The sequence below is a fragment of the Microtus oregoni genome, unplaced genomic scaffold, assembly GCF_018167655.1.
Source record: "Microtus oregoni isolate MIOR12 unplaced genomic scaffold, Mior012 000102F_ref0000329, whole genome shotgun sequence".
NCBI lineage: Eukaryota > Metazoa > Chordata > Mammalia > Rodentia > Cricetidae > Microtus > Microtus oregoni.
The window spans coordinates 1,085,998-1,099,861 of NW_024544716.1; the positions used below are offsets into that span (position 1 = coordinate 1,085,998).

The 13,864-nt window shown below is 44.3% G+C and overlaps 1 protein-coding gene across 1 annotated transcript; it reads left to right on the forward strand.

Annotated features, from left to right (window-relative positions):
• Positions 1-1,185: 1,185 nt before the first annotated feature.
• Positions 1,186-5,057, forward strand: LOC121443200 (uncharacterized protein C2orf78 homolog; the record flags this gene model as incomplete). Its single annotated transcript, XM_041644874.1, has 2 exons — positions 1,186-1,945; positions 3,190-5,057. Coding segments are annotated over 2 exons (2,628 nt in total), but the record flags the coding sequence as incomplete, so codon positions are not given.
• Between the last annotated feature and the right edge of the window lie 8,807 nt (positions 5,058-13,864).

The window sequence follows — 13,864 nt, forward strand, 5'->3', positions numbered from 1 at the left end:
TTAGAACACAATGTTGAAGACGACCACAGATTATAATCAAAACAGACAAGGCATTGTCATTTCCCAAGCCATGTTTAACCAAACGTACTGTTCAGATTAGTCTATACAAAGGTTCCCTGGCACATATAGAAAGAATATCCTGATCTGGTCCCTGGCTCTTACACTCCATCCAGACCACTTTCTGCCCAGTTCCCCATGTCTCATGTGCACTGGTGGTGTTGGATAGGATCAACTGAAGCTGCGAAGTCCAGTCAGTTAGAGTCTGACCATGGCAACTGACACGCTGTTGTGAGGGGGGATTCTCACACGGATTCCCCCTTAGAAGAGATAAAAAAACTAAGTTACTGAGGAGCTGTTAAGAAAACAATTTAATCAACAGATATTAAATTGAGAAGCAATCATATTCAGAGATGAACCCCATAAAACATTAGCAGTCTCAAGAGGACACACTAAACTGGTGCAAACAAGAAGAAATGTTGTCAGTAGGTTGTATTTCTGAAATCATATTTGAATAATGCTTAAAAGTTATAAGATTATAAGAGATCCTCAATTACACAAGAAATGCAAGGGGAAAAAAGAGAGAGGGGGCAGGAATAATTACCTCAATTTGGTACACATTTGTTAAACATCATTTCAGAAAAAAACTCAATAAAATAGAGATTGGCCTGGTGGACATGGCAGGGGCTCCAGCACCAGCACTTTAGAGGCAGAAGCAGACCTGTCTGTGTGATTTCAAAGCCAGACTGATCAACGTAGAGTGAGTTTAGGTCACTCTATACTGTAAGATCTGCAGAGAACAGGACAAAGTTCCAGGTATGGAATATGCCTATGGGTCTCTTCCCAATAATAACCTCTGTTGTAGAATATATTTGCGAGGAAGTGTCCCAACAGGCATTATTATATTACAATCAGGGAAAAGGAGCATCGTGTCTAGATCTGAGTGAGGATTAAGCCAGATTGACCAGGATTTCCATGCCCACACAGGAAAAAGCAGACAGTTCATCTCGTGATTGTCATCCTTCATAGCCCCACCGATCAATCTTAACCCACTTGCTTGGCATATGTAAGGGAACATAGATGCTAGACTCTCCCACTCAGTACAACCTGGAGATAACACAGTCCCTCCCAGGGGGTAGAAAGCCTCCATCTCAACTTTTTCCAACTCTCTTCTTGCTTCCTACAGAAAATTGCCAAAGTGCACCTTTCACTGGGACAGAATGTGCTCTGCAGCCCTCTGTGCCTGTGCTGAGGAATGCCACACCCTCAGCAGGAACTGTGTGCAATTTCTACGGGGTCTGCACCCCAGCTGTGAGCTCAGCATGGCTCCTGTCATCAGACTCCAGCACATGCTGCCAGCAGCTCATGGACAGTGCCTGTCTTTACCAACGAGCTGGCACGACCATGCTGACTGAGCCAACTGACCAGAACCAGATCTCTACTTCGACATTTTCCTATCCAGGTGTTCTCCACTGGGATCTCAGAGAAAGCACCACCAGAAGGGAAGCTCCATTCCTGGATGCCCCTGTAACTGTCATTGACCAGAATACCACCCCCTCGTCTAGGTCTATAACAGCCCAGTGTGACAATACTTTCCATATCAATGCATTACCGCCATCCTATCCAACACTGTCTGCCTGCCTTGTAGAGGCAACGCCATCAAATCTACCAGATCAACGATATATCCTGGCACCTTGCTACCTGGATGGAAGTCAGGTCTATTACAATGACCAGAACAGCCTGGGTCCTCCGATGGCTGAAGAATTCTGGCAGTGCCTGCAGGCCTATGGCTCTGTGTCCTGCTCTGGGAATCAGGCTTCCTCTCTGCACCCAGGGATGGTGATGGCACTACAGGAGATTCAGCCAATGAACATCCAAACACCTCTCTCCACCTGTCCCATCTACTGGCCCACATCTGCTCAAACCATGCCAGACACCAGTCTTCAAGGTGAGTAAAGCCAGGAAGGGAGGTGTGAGATCAGCCCTCAGAGGAGACACAGCTCTACCTTTCAGAAGTGGATGTCCACACAGAGGAAGAATGGGAGTCCTGACATGTAGGCTGTGGCTCAGGCTCATTACCCCTAAATTCAGTCTCTATAATGAGAGAGAATACAGGAAAGTGAGTGACACTCAACCTTCATTAAGACATGTCCAAGGACCACACCACAGGAACGCATTTCACTGCCAAGGCTAATCAGGCCCATGCAGCAGCTCACTAAAATCACCTCTTTCCTAATCTATGTCTCCAGATTCTAGATGACATCGAGAATTTTATCTGTTTTTCTACAACTAAGATTCCCCTGAGTTGAAACTAGTATCCAGAGAAATGGAACCCTGAATCTGACCTGGAGGAAGTCTTCTCCCACACTCCAAGTGTCTGCTGTGACATTCTCTAACACTTAAGCTCTAGTGACAGTCTGCTTTGACCTGTGTAATATTGATAAGCAGGGTTGAAGCATCTCACCCTATCTGTCACGATCAACCTCTCTCTTTTTCTCTGTCTCTTTTCCTCCTCTACATCTCTCTTCCACTTTCTCTTTTTCTTTTACTCTTTCTTTCTGAATCTTCAGCAGTGACCCAAGGCCAAGACTATGTAGACATGTTCTCTGTTACAAAGTTGATGCTCAAAGCTTTCGCAGTCTTACATTTTGACATCACTAACAAAAATTCTGTGAAACGTGATCCTTAAGGAATGTCAGGGCTTTTGAACCGCTTGCCTTTCAGAATTGAGGAACTGATATGGATACCTAAACCCAAATAAAAATCCAGGCTTCAGGGGCCATATGAGTAATACAATGAACAGAAAGAAACTGGTGGAGATGAGTAAGATTAGGAAACAGTGAGCAACACAACCTGTCTCAGAGCAAACTCCCAAGGCAATGAGAGGCACTGTTTCAAAGGAAAATGGGGGAGAAAGGGAAGAGCGCACACCAAGGAATTCTGTCACCTCCCCATGATCACTAAGCATGTACACACCACACAAACACAAGAGAAAACGTGATCTCACACGGTCATGAGAAACAAATGAGTAGTTACTATGTGTCTCCAAAGAGGGCTGCTTTCCCTGCTCCTCCAGCAGAGCTCATAGCAATGCCTGCAACACTGCTGCAGGAGCCTCAGTGCTCAGGTGCACTGAAAGCGGGGGTAGCATCTCACTTACCAGGCACTGACTTCGAACTTCCTCTTTTTCAGTGGTGGAGAGGGAGACAACCCTGGGGTTGACACCTTCAGGGCAGACACTGTGTCTGCTGCAGAGTCCAGACCTCGGCAATGCCTGCACCCAGGATGCCCAGATGAAGACAGCACCTGTCAGTGGGAACAGGTCATTAATTGCCCTCATGCACAGTCCTTCTGAATTCCTGGCCTTGCCTCCAGCCCCAAGCCTGGAAAAGACACAGAAGAACAATGCAGATGAGATGAATGCTGAGCAATCAACACCTCTGGATTCCTATGAGGGCACAAAATGTAACCAAGACGCATCACCCCTCCCTTCAGCATACCCTGGCATGCAGCAGCCCTTGAACTACAGTGATGTTGGGAGCCTGAGGCAGAAGCTAGCTTCTCAAAATGCCACTTTGGGAAACAGTAGCCTTGGTCTGGAAGACCCTGAGGCTCTGCAGAGTGTCATGGAGTCTAGCAATGACTTTGCAGACATGACTACTCTGGTGGCAGATATTCACCTTCCCCAACTCTTAAACTTCAACACTGGCCTTGACCAAATGGAAGATCACACAGCAAGCCAAACCAAAGACTCCAAAGACATCAGGAGGGACCAGGCCCAGTCACGCACCAGCATCTTTAATGGACTATCTGAACTGGGCATCAAGAAAAACCAGAAAGTCTCTGATGTGTTTCATGGAGCTCTTCAGGCCAGAACCCATCACGAGGATATGCTGAAGGAAGATGATCCTGGAACCATAGACAACACGGCCAACCACGTGCAGAGCAAATCTCAGATATTTGTACCCAAGAGGCCCAGCGTAGCAAGGGCACAGGGGAAAGAAAAGGCCAAGGACACCAGAGGAAACAGCTCCAAGAAAACAGAGGAGCTGAAGCCATCAAGTCACAGAGTCAAGGCAGAAGAGAAGCCCGCCATCCCAAAGACCAAGAGGAAGAGGAATCCACCTGAGCTCAGCCATGACAGCTTTAAGAAGCCTCGAACTCACCTCGGCATGCACATGTTGGCGTCTGTGCAGGTCTTTCACCCACTGGGGAAGAAGAGTGAGAGGAAAACTGGCGTCTCCTCCTCCCGGGCTCTGCTGAACTTGAGCAGCAACAAAGATCCCAGGACAGGCCCAACCGCCACATCCCTGGGAGATGCGCCCCGTGAGGGTCGAGGCCCTGGTAGAATCCCGGGCAATGCTCAGAGAACAGAGAGCAGTGCTCCCAAGCGGTGTCCATCTCTGTGCCTGGATGAGCTGTCCCCAGCTGGGAAGGTCAAATTAGTACCTCTGCCTTTCCTAGCCCTGGACAAGCCTCAAGACAGACCTGTTTCCAGAAAGCTTCACTGCCTGGCTTCGCACAGGCCCACTACAGCTTACCCAGTGAGGTCTCAATCCCACACTGCTAGGCAACCCAAACTCAAGTCATCCCAACCAGCTCCTGCCAGCACATCACTGATGGCCTCTGACAAGTCGGCTCTGCCAGTTGCTACCAGTGCCACACGTCCAATTAGAAGCAAGCCCATCCAGTCTTGCCCTGGGCCTCAACCGCCTGCCTCTTTGCCTGCACCCTACAGAGCATCATCTCACACTTCACTCCACAGGGAGCCTCTTTCTTTTGCCACAAACAAGACCCTAGATCCTCCCCAGCCTCAATCCCAATACCTGCGGCAAGATTTCAGCCACTTACCAATTCCTTGGAAGAAAGTCAACATTCCGGGGCCAGTCATCTCACAGCCTATCACTGAAGAGCAGAGGCCAGAGAGGGAGGCCATGAAGAGGCGGGCTCAACAGGAGAGAGAGAATGCTGCCAAGTGTACCTCTCTGGGAAAACCACAGCTTTTCCTTCAGAGGGAGAAAGATATGGAAATTTCGAGATATTATGGCTATGCAGTGTAAGTGCTGCCCAAACCTTTGGGACACAACGCTATTCATCACACACAGGTAAGATGTAGATACACATAGATATTCATGCATACATGAAGTTTAGAGGCTTAGCTGAATGTGTAGATATGTAGATACATACATAGTAATGCAGAATAATATTTAGATATATGCATATATGTGAAGGGAAAGAAATAGTTTATAAATTTATAAATACTTGAAGACATTATAAGTGACTGTAGAAACTTAAGACTGCGATTTTATCCATGAGTATATAGAGAGGGCTTTGATGTCTTCCTTAGAACTTTACTATTATTAATTTATGTTTCCTAATTATGTAATAATACATGTGACATAGATACAACATATGCTATAAGTCAGTGGTACTACTTATTTAATGTTAAAGCTGTAGCAAAAAGCTCTAGTGGCAATAAGATTATTTTCCTGGAATTTAATTTTCAGGATTCTAGGATGATGTGGGAGTCCCCTCTGTATGCTGTGAATATGTTTTATTACCACTGGTCATTAATGAGTAAATCTGTTTCAGCCAATGACTGAGCAGGTCAAAGCCATGTAGGAAATTCGAACTGAGATGTAGAGAGAAAGCAGGCAAACTCAAAGAGATGCCATGTAGCTGCCGAAGGAGAAAGATGCCTCAATGCCCGAACATTGCCAATAGGTCACAGACTCACGGTGATAACAGGTTAATATTACTTGGCTTTATTAAGATGTTAGAGTTAGCCAGGAATATGCTGGGGTCATTGGCCGAACAGTACTGTAATTAATGTGGTTTCTGTCTGATTATTCACGTCAGAGTTACTGAACATGGTAAGTTTCCTAGAGTGCATACTGTAAAGTGAACACACTACTGCTGTCGCCACATCTCCTCCCATTTCAAACCTCAAACACGAGCCCTTTAGACATCAGTACTCTGCCTGCATTTCATGATATGAAACATAGGGTCCATGTGTGCATAATCAAGATCCTACCTTGAAAGAAATTCTACAAGGCGGAGTATCTTTCTGAGATGGGTTGATTTGGATTACTGGGTTTGTCTCAAATTGTATCAATCTTTGAAATTATCCATTTAACATGTTTGTTTTTCGTGTGTGTGTGTGTGTGTGTGTGTGTGTGTGTGTGTGTGTCGTCCACATGAACTACTGCGTAACAAATGTATGGAGTGCCCAGAGAGGCCAAACCTGGGCATCAGTTCTCTGGAGTCTGTAATTAAGAGAGACTGAAAACCATCATGAGGTGCTCTGAATTCTACCTGGGGATTCTGCGAGAAAATCAAGTGTTCTTCTCTAAGGAGCCATCTCATCGAACCCGAGTTGAGTACACATAATGGACTGACATTTGATCGCCTGATATTTTCCTCCATCCTGACCTGTCCCTGAATCTTAACCTCCTTGCACTATTCTGTGCTCTAACTGTTTCAGAGGTTGTAACACATTGTCCTCTGAGGCATATGGCATTAACCTTGTATGGGGTGACACATAAGAAATAGAATTAATTTATATATAAGTTTAGTTTCTTGAGACAATGTTTCTCTTCATATCACTGAATATTTGGGAACTGACCTCGCTAATCAGGCTAGCCTTGAAATCACAAAGATCTGCCTGACACTGCCTTTGTAATGCCTTTGCCTGTGTCCCTGCCTCAAGAGTGCTGGGACTAAAGGAATGCACCAAAATCCCAGGTGAAAGCACCTTCCTTTCTGTATATGTGGGTCACCGATTTCCCCACCATGATTATGTGAGGATGTATGTTAGCAACAGTACATTTTTGATAGCTACCAAAAGTCACAGAGGCTGAACTGCTTGCGCTTACAACTGTAATTCAACACAAGTTCATTGTTCTGAAAAATTGCTACTCAAACAGAGATCATAGGAACGCCTTCCCCATCACTATAAGGGCCTAAGTGGAGAGGGCACAGAAGGAGGGGAGCATCTCACTTACCAGTCACTAACTTCTTCCTTGACTCTTTTTCAGTGTTGGAGAAGGGGGTGTCCCTGGGACTGACACCTCAGGACAGACAGTCCATCAGTTGCAGTCCACAATGTTGCTAGTATTCCACCCTGGATTCACAGATGAGGATGCCACCTGTTGATAGGGACAGGTCATTGACTGCCCCTATCCAAAGGTCTCCCAAATTCCTGGCCTTGCCAACAGCTCTCATCCTAGGCGGAAAAAAAAGAAAACAATGTGAATTAGACGACAGCCAATCTATCAATGCTTAAGGATCCCTTAAAGGCACACAGGAAACCTAGTCCCATCACTTCTCCCTTTAGCACACCCCAACTTGCAGCACACGCTGTGCTTTACTGACACTAACACCCTGAGGCAGAAGCTTGCTGTTGACCATGTCTCCTTGCTAAGCAGCACCTTTGGCCATCATGAGCCTGGCACATGCACACTGTGATGGTCTCCAGCATAGACTTTGCTGACATGACTACACCGGGGCCAGATATTCACCTTCCACAATTTTTCAAATAACTCAATGTATTAAACATATTCAGAGATGCACAGCATCCTTATCCAAAGACTCCATAGTCATCAGGAGGGAATAAGCTGGGGCTCATGAGCAAGACAAAACCAAGAGGACCAGAGAAAACAGCTTCAAGAAAACAGAGGAGCTGAAGCAGTTTAGGAAGAGTCAAGTCAGAAGAGAAGCACACCATCCCAGGAACAAAAGGAAGAGGAATCCACCTGTGCTCAGCCACCACAGCTTTAAGAAGCCTCGAACCCACCCCAGCATGCACACGCGGGAGTCCGGTAAGGGCTTTCACCTCTTTTGGGGGAAGTGAGAGAAGAAAACTGGCCTCCCCTGAACTCTGTCAACTCTTCCTGCTACTCTGTACTCTATTATTACAAGAGTTTATTGAATTTTGATCTCTGGGGAAGTGGCATTGGATATTCGCAGGGTGACCTTTATTCACTTTCTTTTAGTTCCTTGAGAGAGACTTCTCTCCAAAGCACTATATGTCCTGGTAATAACATCATAGACCAGGTTAGCCTTGAACTCAGTGATCTGCTAGACTCTGCCTCTGCCGCTTCCTCTGTCTTTTGAGTCCCTGCCTCAAGAGTGCTGCGACTAAAGATGTGCTTCAACAATGCAGGTAGAATCAAGATTCTTTCTGTACATGTGGATCACCAGGTTTCCCAGCATGATTTGATGAAGAGTCCATGTGTAGGCAAGGCGATTCTTGCTACTGACCTAAAATCACAAGAGACTTAACTGAATGTATTGACTTAGCTGTATGTATTTACAACTGCAACTCAACTCAGATTCTTTTTTCTGACAGTACCTTTGTTTCACTTTTTGGCTGGACTTCTGACAATGCCTATCTACTTCCAGATAGTACAACATCTGGATTTGACTCAAGGAATGTATTCAACCTGTCCCTAGATATTTATGGTGTTTGTATTTTCTCAATAGGTAATCCCCAGCTACTGTGTAGACACAATACTGTCCATTCTAACAAAGCCTATTTGCTGTCCAGAGTCACTGGTCTAGATAAATATAACACAGCCAGCCGGAAAGGATCCCACAACCTGTATCCAAGCATCCTGACAGGGGCACGATTGACTACAAGAGAATGAAGGAAAGCAATAGTTTAGGGAGGTCTCTTGTTTGATCACTCTCTCTGTGTTTTTTAACTACAGAATTTGGGACTCCGTGATTCTACTGGGCTTCACTGTACTCCTCAGAAAAACAGAAAGGCATTTGAATGGATATACATTCATGTTAAGATGATTATTTTAATCTTTATGTTTTCAAATTAAGTGTCTGGTAGAATAACACTTGTTGAACAAAGCTCAGGAATTATTTTACATATTAAAGCAATTAACAAAAAGATGTACTGAATTCTTCTCATGGACTTTAAGTCTCATTGTACTATTTATTCAATGAACAGATTTTATTCTGTATATTGTATACTGACAACAGCACTCAGTTCCCACCACCTGGCCATTCCTTAGCTCTCACCAAATATCTTAGGCAATGTTCTTCTGCTTTATACTACTGCTTACAATTTCATGAATGTCTATATGTAGAGATGTGTCACCAAGGATCCACATAGTGAGACAGGATAAGAAGATGTTTCTGTGGGACTGGATACATTTGGTACAATATAATTATCTCGAGTTCCAAGGATTCTCCTGCAATCACCTTGACTGCATTCATTGTTTTTACTGTAACCAGTTCCACTGTGTGCAGACGTCACGTATTTCTTATCATTTGCTCTGCTACTGGACACCAAGTTCAGGCCCTAACACAGGTATCCGAATCCTGAACAAACTGCAATGTACAGCAATGTGCAGAGCAATAACCCATCCAACGCCTTGGAACAGCATGGACAGGAGGAGTGGTAGACCTGGTTTGGTGTTTAAAGACACTGTATACTGAAATACACAGAGGGTACAATACTTCACATTACACCCACCAACTGATCTCCTGCTCCTACGGAAGCAATACTTGCAAGTCCCCAACTTTCAGATAACTCTCCACTTCTTATATTCTGTACCATCTAGAAAGATCAAGTCCAACTGATCTTAGCTAAAATATCTCGATGGGATAGTCATTTTATTCTAGGGTAAAACACCAGGCTACACTACTCTACCTGACTGCATTAGCTCTTACACTGCATTCCTGCTTGCATGACAGCCCCTGATATTTGGATGGACTGCATTGTACATGATCCATTTTGGCATAAGAGGCAATCATCTCACCACAACAGCAGCCACAGCCACTGAGTATCAGCAGCCAAAACTTTTACAGTTTTTCCATCAGCACCAAAAGCACACAGAAAAGGAAGTCGAGAAAGGAGACAGACTGGAGCAGTTCCATCAACACTTGCAGCTACACTAATCTCACGCAGAAGCACAAAGGTTTAGAAGGGAAATACAAAGGCCCATCCATTCCCTTCAATAAAGCAGTAGGAGTTCCCTTCCCACTGTGACCTGTGATCCTCTGAGTCACAGGAGATTCTGTTGTGCATCACGGTACAACATAAAAATTCCCTTCTATGAAAGCCAGCCTGCTAGCAGGAAGGGAGATTACAGTTCAGTCCAAGTCTGACTTCTAGATATCCTACATCTGAAACAGAGGGACGGGACAATCATCTACTTCTTACTCATACCAAATAAAAGGATCCAAAGAGCTTCATCTTTTGGGAGGTCTTGAAGAGTTTCTTGACCGACATCTCCTGAGTCTTAAGATCATTTCTGGGACATAGAATATAGCAGGCATATGGCTTCAGTGAGTGCCACATTTCCACTCATTCAGGGTCCCATTTCTCAACTTCTCTAACTTACTTTTGCTCTCCTTGGAGATGCAATCCATAATTTTCAGGCACTGTGACGATACCACGGTACCACCGACGATAAGAAATGTTTCGTACACATGTGAGCAGGCTCTGTGCAGACCTGCCAATGCCAATTCTATCAGGGGATAGCCTTTGTGCAAAGTCACACACTAAGCAGATTCTCTAAATAGGGAGGGCAGTCTATTCCACTGCAGCTTGCAAAGATCCCCTCACATGGAATTTTGTAATCTAGATAATACAACAAGTCCCTTCAGCTCCTAGTTTTCAGGATTCTCATGGGGCCAGGGCACATCATAACAGCTCTTACGCATCTGGTAGTATCAAACCAATCTCTTTACACTGACTCAAAGACAAGAACATGGCCATCATATACCCATCCACATGAATGCAGTGTTGAATTTACTTGAGTGTATTATTGAACACAGCATGGTCTGTGTTTTAGTTTGCTCTCACCTATATACTTGGCACAACTAAGAGTTTTGTCATTTTGAGTTAAAGACTTCAGGAGTTCATTGACAGGGTATGTGGATTTTAGTTAATTTCTTTCATAAAATGCAGTCAGCGTGAGTAATGTCACCTAACAATGTACATTCCTACAGAATGGGAGAACAAACACCTTCTCACCCAAGTCAACAGTAATGATCTTGTGGGATTACCCACGTTACTTGAAAGTGAAGGAATGTTGGGTTACAAGCACTGGGCATCATTTTTATATGTAGATGTGTAAAATAAAGCAAAAACTCACATGGATATGGTATATGGGACAGGAAATCAAAGTCCCTAGGGCTCTTTCATTAATGGAAGCCAGCAACACAGCTATGTAAAGTGCTCCCCTAGTAATGGGGCAAGGCACAAGAAAGACATCAGAGATCACCCACAATGCACTATTCCATTGACACCTCTGGACCATGTTATTAATGGGAACCCCAAAATTGAATAATAATGAACAAATTGGTCAGAAAAATGCTTACTTTGCGATGCTACTTGGAGCACAACTGAGATACAACAGAGGGGCAATAGTGACGACTTCAAGTACCAATGCACACACTCCTATTTAGCTTATATAGCATAAAACAAACCAGGATCCAAAGGAAAGAGGATAGTTCAATTCAGTGGTTGCCTCCCGGAAGTAGCCTCTCAGACTGATTGTGAAACATGATCTTTTTTTTTGAATATTTATTTATTATGTATACAATATTCTGTCTGTGTGTATGCCTGCAGGCCAGAAGAGGGCACCAGACCCCATTACCCATGGTTTTGAGCCATCACGTGGTTGCTGGGAATTGAACTCAGGACCTTTGGAAGTCAGCAGGCAATGCTCTTAACCTCTGAGCCATCTCTCCAGCCCCTGGAACATGATCTTTATCATTAAATGACAGAGAAGGACCTAGTCTATGCTCGGCAATACTATACAAACACAGTGGAACTTGGAATATATAAGAATGTTGGCTGAGCAAATCTAAAGAGTGCCAGGAAGGAGAAATCCCCTGTGGTCTCTGATTTACCTCTTACCTCAATGTACTGCCTTGGTCTCCTGTTCTGGATTGCTTAAACAATGGTCTGTAAAGCATAACATGAAAGACACTTGATCCTGCACCAAGTTAGCTGAGATTTCTCTGTTTAGGTCTGTATCTCATTTTTTAATTGGGTTATTTGAAATGTTGATGTCTAATTTCTTGAGTTCTTTACATATTTTGGAGATCAGTCCTTTGTCTGATGTGGGGTTGGTGAAGATCTTTTCCCATTCAGTAGGCTGCCTTTTTCTCTTATTGACTGTGTCCTTTGCTTTACAGAAGTTTCTCAGTTTCAGGAAGTTCCATGTATTAATTGTTGCTCTCAGGGTCTGTGCTACTGGGGTAATATTTAGGAAGTGGTCTCACGTGTCCATGCATTGAAGACTACTTCCCACTTTCTCTTCTATTAGGTTCTGTGTGGTCAGATTTATATTAAGATCCATTTAGACTTGAGTTTTGTGCATGGGGATAGATATGAATGTTCAACATCCTTAGCAGTCAGGGAAATGAAGATCAAAATAACTCTGAGATACCATCTTACACCTGTCAGAATGACTAAGATCAAAAACTCCAACGATGCTTATGCTGGAGAGGATGTGGAATAAGGAGAATACTCATCCATTGCTGGTGGGAAAGAAAACTTGTACAACCACTTTGGAAATCAGTATGGTGGTTTCTCAGAAAATTGGCCATCAACCTACCTCAGAATCCAGCAATGCCACTCCTAGGCATATTCCCAAAAGATGTTCAATCATACTCTAAAGACGTTTGTTTGACTATATTCATAGCAGCATTATTTGTAACAGCCAGAACATGGAAACAACCTCAACCAATGAATGATATCTTGAAATTTGCGTGCAAAAGGGTGGAACTAGAAAACACCATCCTGAGTGAGGTAACCCAGACCCAAACAGATGAATATGGTATGTACTCACTATGTATGTATGTAAAAAAGTGGATACTAGCTATAAACAAAGGATATTGAGGCTATATTTCATAATCCTAGTGAAGTTAAGGAACAAGGTGAACCCTAAGAAAAACGTATATAGATCCACCTGGGAAGGGGAAAGAGCCAAGATCACCTGACAAAATTGGGAATATCGGTGTAGAGGGGAGAATGGAGGATGGAAGGGGAAGAGGAAAGTAGAAGGGGAGGGGTGAGGAGAACTTGAGGGAATAGGATAGTCTAGATGGAGGAAGGTCAGAGATGAGAGCAAGGAAAGAGATATTTTGATTGAGGGAGCCATTATGGGACTAGTATGAAACCTTCGCTCTAGAGAAATTCCCAGGAATCCAAAAGGATGACCCCAGCTAAGACTCTAAGCAACAGAGGAGAGGGTGCCCGAACTGGCCTTGCCCTGTGAACAAACTGATGAATATTTTAAATATCACCATAGAACCTTCATCCAGCAATTGATGGAAACAGAGGCAAAGACCTGCATCAGAGCACGGAACTGAGCTTCCAAAGTCCAGTTAAAGAATGGGAGGAGTAAGAATATGAGCAAAGAGGTCAAGACCATGATGGGGACACCCACTGAAACAGTCTACCTGAGCTAATGGGAGCTCACCAAATCCAGCCATACTGGGAAGGAACAAGAAGCTAAATAAGGTGAACCCAAAGAAAAACATATAGTTATCCTCCTGGATATTGGGAGTAGACAAGATTGCCGGGCAAAAAACTGGGATCTTGGGAGTGGGGTGGGATGGGGGTAAAGGGAGATGGGGAGAGAAAAGTGAGAAGGGGAGGATGGGGGGTACTTGGGGGAATGGGATGGTTGGTATACAGGAAGGGTGGATATGGGAGCAGGGAAGTATATATCTTAATTAAGGGAGGGATCTTAGGGTTGGCAAGAGACTTGAACTAAAGGGGCTCCCAGGTGCCCAGGGAAATGTCCCCCGATTAGTTCCTTGGGCAGCTGAGGATAGGGAACCTGAAATGGCCCTATCCTATAGCCATACTGATGAATATCTTGCATATCAC